The 6841-nt window shown below is 40.3% G+C and overlaps 1 protein-coding gene across 2 annotated transcripts; it reads left to right on the top strand.

Annotated features, from left to right (window-relative positions):
• The first annotated feature begins 2474 nt into the window (after positions 1-2474).
• On the top strand, positions 2475-6562 carry FOXL3 (forkhead box L3). Of its 2 annotated transcripts, none has more exons than XM_032983717.2 (3): positions 2475-2592; positions 3464-3530; positions 3884-6562. In XM_032983717.2, the coding sequence occupies exons 1-3, from the start codon at positions 2486-2488 to the stop codon at positions 4361-4363; spliced, it is 654 nt and encodes a 217-aa protein (XP_032839608.1). In that variant the 5' UTR covers positions 2475-2485; the 3' UTR covers positions 4364-6562. The 2 variants fall into 2 exon arrangements, with proteins under 2 accessions (XP_032839608.1, XP_009967587.2); XM_009969285.3 differs by having other exon boundaries at positions 3362-3530.
• The last annotated feature ends 279 nt before the right edge of the window (positions 6563-6841 follow it).

The raw sequence follows: 6841 nt of genomic DNA, 5'->3' as shown, positions 1-6841 counted from the left end.
TTCTGGTTTTGTAGAACCCAAAAATGGTCTGCCTTCTTCTTATGGTCTATATGAATTTGTAGCAGGTGAATTTAGTGATATTTACAGAGCAGAAACTAAATACTCCAGCCTACTGCTGTATATCAGGAAATAATAATATTTATCCACAGATTATGTGTTACATAAATGGCAATGTCAAGAGTTTCCTATGCATCTTGCCAAGCTGCCTCTGCACCCACGCATGGTCACTCGCTCCTGAGATGCTGCTCAAGGACACTAGCACTGGTTGTTATGACCCACCTCCATGTGATGAATTTAGTCTCACAAACCAGCTGCTGAGACAGAAATGTAATCTCTGTGTTATTTTCCACTGAAATAGCTGAGGCATACAGTGGCCGTGAGCTCCTACACAGAGAGTAGAGATAACCACTAGCTGTAATGCACATTGTATGTGCTACATATGGACAAGCTGATTACACTCACTACAGTGAGAAAATACAGGAATTTAGGTAAATAACATTACTAAATGTATGACACTACAATCATTTGCTCTAATTCCTATTACAGTAAACTTTACCTATTATATACTGTCAGTAAATATGTGAGGCTTTGGTCAAAGTATATTGTCTGACTTTCTTAGCAAGGCAGTTTTCATAAATGGACTACAAAGAACTGAAAAGAGGGTGTTAACAGGCTGTGTAAAATCAGTCAACTAACCAACCCAATTCTGCTTTTTAAAAATTGTTATAAATCAGAAGCAAGGCTGTTTGAATTACTGGAATTTCAGTGAGTTAAAACACCTCCAAAGAGAAGAACCACTGGTAAAAATCAAAGTGGACCTTTACTTGTGTCTCAAGGATCATGGTTTTTAGTGAGGTAAAATCTTCCCAAGTCTGCAGCCCAACTTCTTTACTTTAAACCTCCTCAGTCAAGCTGGACAGAGTATGAATTAAGATCAGACATTATATATTTCATTCTCCAACACTGAATCTGCTCTATCTTACTCAATAATAAAGCCCTGCTAAAGCCTTAGGCAGTAGTAGCTGACCCTTTGTATTAAGACCTTGTCTGCAGTAGGTTCCTCATGCATATGCCTATTGATGTATTTTAGAGTGGAGATAATTCTTTATGTTGGGTATCTGCTGTGGCTTCATACTTCCAAGAAAACACCTCTTGTATCTATTTTTTCATGCCATGTATTACCCTCTACTGCCTGCTATAATGTATTGTTACATTCCACAGAAAAAGCTTTCTTATGTCAATCTTTGTCAAAACTCTTAGGAGCCACTTAAGCATCACTTTAAAGGACTCTTTATCACTCAGATGAATTTTCCCCTAATTGTATCCTTTAACTCCAAAAGGGGCTTGGGGATGTACTTTGTATGGAAGATGCTATAGGAAACAAAAGTTGCATTGCTAGTGGTTTTACTTTTATATTTCCATCCAGGTAACTCTCTGCACACCAATTTGCTTTCTCTTTCCAATACCCATTTCCTCCTGGGGCTAGTTCCTGGGACAGAGCTGTCTTCAAATAATTTAATTATCATACACCTTTTTAGTCCCCCCCTGAAATGGTGTGTGATGCCTTTGGTTTACATCACTTGTTGGAAAACACTCCAAAGCATTGAAAAACTATTAAATTGTTACAGAATTGGGTGCCAACACACAGGGCTATTAGTCTAATTCATCCTTCAGATCAAAGCCCACACAGGCAGCTCTCCTGCCTACAGCTATTTTCCTTTTACTTTCCTGCTTGACAGTAGTCCCTCATATCCCTCTGTTCTACTTTCTTTGAACATACACATTTTCCTTTAGTCATGGAAATATAATTTATGTCTATTATACTGTATTATAGATTGCAGATCAGGACAAGCGTGCATTACTGCCTGGAATGTCTGTTTACTGTACGTCGGGTTTCTAAAAATAAATAAATAAGAAAGCCACCCTGCTTCACTGGGGAGAGAAAAATACAAAGGGGGAGGACTCGGGCTGGGGGGAGCTGCACTCTGTTCTCAAAGTTTAATTTCCAAGTAGAGACCTTGAAGCATGATTTATTAACATCATGCTGTTTGCTTTTGTCACTTTGTGGATGTGGCGGGGGGAGCACTGGCCCCTTTCCAGCCCGGACCACCCAGCGAGCTGAGCAGAGCTACCGGTGGTGCACACCCTGGTTCAAAGGTTCACCCCCAATTCACCAGCTCCATCAGTCACCAGCCGCCTGGCTCCGCCACCCCATTGGAGGCAACGGCAATAACAACAATAACCACCCCCCCACCTCCCGAAAAATAATATCCTAACAGACGGTCTGTCTGGATGCGAGAATTGCAAAAACAATCCCCACCCCACCACAGAGAGTATGTGTGCACGGAGGAGAGGGAGCGTGAGGAGGGGGGAGAGAGAGAATGAGACAGACAGAGGGGAGGGAAGAAGGGAGGAGGGAGTCCAAGCTCTGAGAAACATCACTCCATCTCTCTCACTCCACAGGAGCTGAGCAAGGAGCAGGACGATGTTTGACAACACGCAGTACCCCTATAACTGCTTTAATTATGATGGGGATGATTATCCTACCTGTAGTTCTGATGAAGAGAAAAAATTCACCAGACCAGCATACAGGTAAGATGAAGTTTTTCCAAGTCCCCCCACCTCTGGGGAGGTTTCTGAGCTTTGGGATGGTGGGATCAGGGTTCTTGGGGGAGCGTGGGTCCTCTCCCCAGGTGTGTGCAGTGCATCTGGCCCCAGTGCAGTTACCACAGTGGGCAGATGCCCCCCCTTTCCATGTTTGAAGTGTTCATGATTTGTTTCCTCCTGTGCGGGGTCACAGCAACTCTGGCATGCCGGTGAGCCACCAGATCCCAGATGGGCTCCTCTGACCTCTAGGAGCCCTGCGAGAAGGGGAATTAAATGTGCAGCGTGCCAATGAGTGAATTGGATGCAGATAATCCTCAGTGCGGTGGGGAGATGCACGGTGTAGATGTTCACAGGGGCACCTAAGGTCCTTTCCACAAGCAGGCAAGGTCTCCAGTGACAGTGTCTCTGAGTCTGGTCTGTCTCACTGCAGCCTTCTAGCTCAGGGAAACTTTTCTGATGGGGTTTGAGAGGTGGGTGATCCTTCTGTAATCCTCCTGTATCTAAGCGCTCTGTGCTGAGTGCCAGGGCAAACAGCTCGGCTGGGACTCAATTGCCTAGAAGTAATGTCTGTGGATCACCCCGGGGTCTTGGGGCAGAGAGGCAGCAACCATGCTCGGGGATTATCCCTGGGACATCTCGGGTCAGGGAGCAGACCCACCGCAAGAACTTTTGGAAGCAAGATATAGGCACATATGTGTCATGTACGAGTATGTGAGTAAGGTTATGGTGTAACAGCAAGTTTTCCTTTTTTCAGCTACATTGCCTTAATTGCAATGGCCATCCAGCAAAGTCCTTCAAATAAAGTCACCCTCTCTGGCATTTATGACTTTATAATGAAGAAATTTCCTTACTACAGATCAAATCAAAGAGCCTGGCAGAACTCCATCCGACATAACTTATCGCTTAACAGTTGTTTTGTAAAGGTAAGATCAGTAACTGTATATTTACATACACATTGTGCATGGATTAAAATAATATATGCAGGAATAATCTCATCACTAGGAAAGAAGGGAAACAAACAGCTGAGCTGCGAATCACTTAAAATCTCTCTGAGTTGTCAATTACAGAGATAGAGAGTATATCCTAGTCTGATGTGTGCTAATAGATAACAAATTGAAGAGGATAGAGTTTGCATCCTATTCATATAATGAAAGAGAATAGGCTTAAAAGTCTTGTCATATGTGTTTACACTATTCTTGAATGTAAATGAATGCAGATGTTAAGCAGCAGCATCTGTGACACATACAAATACTGACCTGCCTTTAAATAAATACAGGTTCCCAGAACAGAAGGGAATGAGAAGGGGAAAGGAAACTATTGGAGCTTTGCAACGGGTTGCGAATCCATGCTGGATCTCTTTGAAAATGGGAATTACAGGCGAAGACGGAGGAGGAGGAATGTGAAAAGGGAACATAAGGAGCAGAGACCAAGCAGAGGGAAAAGTCCTTCATCCCCCGATATGTCTTCTATGGACTCTGCACTAAACATTTCCTCTCCTGAAAGTAAAAACGAAAGAATTGAATTGGGCCCAAGACTACTGGAGCCTCGTGGGTTTGCTCCAAACAGCATGACCAACAGGCAGAGCCTAAGCAATTCCTCCTTAGCAAAATCGGATTCTGAAATTAAATTCAGCATTGATTACATCCTTTCAGCCCCTGACCCTTTGCCTGTCCTGAGATCTCAATATAATATGCAAGAAAATAAATATCATCTACTGGAGGCCCAGCAAATTAATCTCCAGTTCTGGACAATGTGATGTTATTTGTTCATGGTAACGGGGTCTGAGTTGCAGTGTATTAAGCAGCCTCACATCATTGAAAATCAGCCGCTTGTCTCCTCGTTTTTCTTCCCAAGCAGTACTCAGAAATGGTTACTGATTCACCAGCTGACACTTTGTCTGTACCCAAAGAACTTTGTTAAGATTAAAGCGTAAATAACAGTTACCAATATCGGTTTTCACTATGCTGAAATTCATGAAATTCTAGCTTTGTTTTCTGAACTGTCTTGGACATCATTTAACACCACAAAGAATTTCCTTTCTCAAGCAGAATCCAACAGAAAAGAGACTTGCTTATCACCCATTGCTTTATTAAAGACAAAGTGAATTTGATCCCACTTTCTCGGGTGGAAATTAGGATTAATTCCACTGAAGTATATAGGTCAGAATTTAAGCTGATCTAAAATGGTGTAATTCTGTTGACTTACACTAGCTGAGAATGTAAGGGGGGGGGCTTTATTTTCTTAAAAGAAATCACAGAAAATCACTCTGTCTTCCCTTATTTTTTATTTTAACATCATGTTTCAAACTGTTGTGCAGCTTTAATCCACCATTAATTAGAAAATGTAGTTATTAATAAGTGTTTAAATTATATTTTTGTTGATATTCAGGACAGAGTTGTTTAAACTGTTGAAGTGAAGTTGCATCCAAAATAATTCCAAGAAATCTAATTACAAGGCTGCTGAACTCTGGTTGACTTTGATGGGTAATGTGACAGAGGCATAGATCCTTTTAATGCCTTGGTTTTAAAAAAATAACCCTCTCCCCTTGCACTACCAAAAAGCCTCCTGAGATGCTACAGTAAAGTCTTTGAATTTATTTCATTTAGCAAGTGTGAAGGGAGACTCAACTTTGCAAGAAGCTGTATCCAGTGTTGACCAAAGCCAGAATTCCACCTACCTGCTTGAGACCACTTGTACATTCTTATTAAATAGATTTTTATTGATCCTTCTTGGAAGCAATTACCAAAGTGGTACTTGATACGATTTCAGCAAAGCTGGTGAGTTATATAATTTACAGATAGCAATGTTAGATCATGAGCTCTATTTCTAAAGAAAGCCATTTCATTACTATTTACATGCAGTAGGGTATTTCAGAACAGAACCTGATGGACAATGATGAACTATAACGAGTGTTTAAAAACTTGCTTTTATACAACTTGTTGACGATGAATTGTTTCCCAGTACCTAACAGCAGCATTAGTAAAGACTCCACAAAATCTTGGGTTTGGCTTGACTACTACAGTCTTCACTTACTGCAGATAACAGAAAAAAAGACAAGGATTCTGGTGGTTTTAAACAATTATATACTGAGAGATAAAATTATCTTTGCAACATGAACTAAAGGTAAATGAAGGTATATGAGATAAGATTAAGCAAAATTGTGCTAGAGGTATGCTCAGGCATGACTTGAATTTTTATGCAGAAGCTTTGACATTTCACTAAGTTATTTTACATTGTGTCTAATATATACTGTACATTAATACTATATATTCTTATATATTGTTATTGAGAAAGGGAGCAATATCACTGCACTTATATGTTGTAAAAATGCATGATGTATGTTGTCATGATGCTGAAACTCCTGCTATATATTTAAAATTTACCATTAGTGGTATTTCACACTGATTGGTAATAAATGCTCATTTTTTGGAAAACTATAAAACTTGCTGTCTTCAGACATTTCCATAGCATGCAAAAGTCTTTGCTTCTTCTTTGGAAAAGATAAAATGGAAAATCATGTCAGTTACATCACTGTGTGTCTTCCAAACTTTGAAGGGATGATTTCTTGTGACCAAATTCTGCCTTCAGATGGGAGCTTTCAATTCTCTGTGAATCAATGGTTATGTGGGTGATTATCAGGAAGCAAAATTTGACTCATTAGACCTGATTGATCGGCTGTTTACACTGACGTCAGAAAAAGAAGAAAACCTCTGGGGTCACTGGGCAGATGGATTCTCAATTGAAGAGGGACAAGAATTTGCTCCTTCAGTAGTTATGTTCAGTAGTAAACAGATGTGGGAAGAGCATGAGCTCATTTAGTACTTCAATGTATGCATGCATTCACGTGTGAGTTGGTATGTGTGCACCTCTAGGATCCTACTTACATTTATATATTCATGCTTTATATGCAGATTTTTTTGATTGTTTTAAACATGGCAATGCTGCTGTTAGGCTGATAGTTATAGTACACATTTGCAGTATATCTGAAATATATATTTTTTTGCTGTGAAATGTGCAAATATGATTTTTACTATGTGTTCTTTGTTAATGGTGTTGGAAAAAAGTAACTCAATGACAGCAGAAGTTCCTATTAAGCATACACCTTACCCAGGTGAACACAGAAGGTTGCTGAGACCAATGGAGATATAGTTATATCTACTAAGCCATATAGGATAAATGTATTAGGAAAGGCAGAAATACACCGAGGTGGATTTACAGCAGAGATCCAAAACCA

The sequence above is a fragment of the Tyto alba genome, unplaced genomic scaffold, assembly GCF_018691265.1.
Source record: "Tyto alba isolate M040663 unplaced genomic scaffold, T.alba_DEE_v4.0 Super-Scaffold_28, whole genome shotgun sequence".
NCBI lineage: Eukaryota > Metazoa > Chordata > Aves > Strigiformes > Tytonidae > Tyto > Tyto alba.
The sequence above is the reverse complement of the archived record's forward strand: the minus strand, read 5'-3'. Positions and strand labels throughout refer to the sequence as shown.

Bases quoted from the DNA above. Each gene is read 5' to 3' on its own strand.
- FOXL3 (XM_009969285.3), top strand. From the start codon at position 2,486: ATGTTTGACAACACGCAGTACCCCTATAACTGCTTTAATTATGATGGG. The intron at 2,593-3,361 runs GTAAGATGAAGT...TCCTTTTTTCAG, and splicing joins TTCACCAGACCAGCATACAG to CTACATTGCCTTAATTGCAA. The intron at 3,531-3,883 runs GTAAGATCAGTA...AAATAAATACAG, and splicing joins TTAACAGTTGTTTTGTAAAG to GTTCCCAGAACAGAAGGGAA.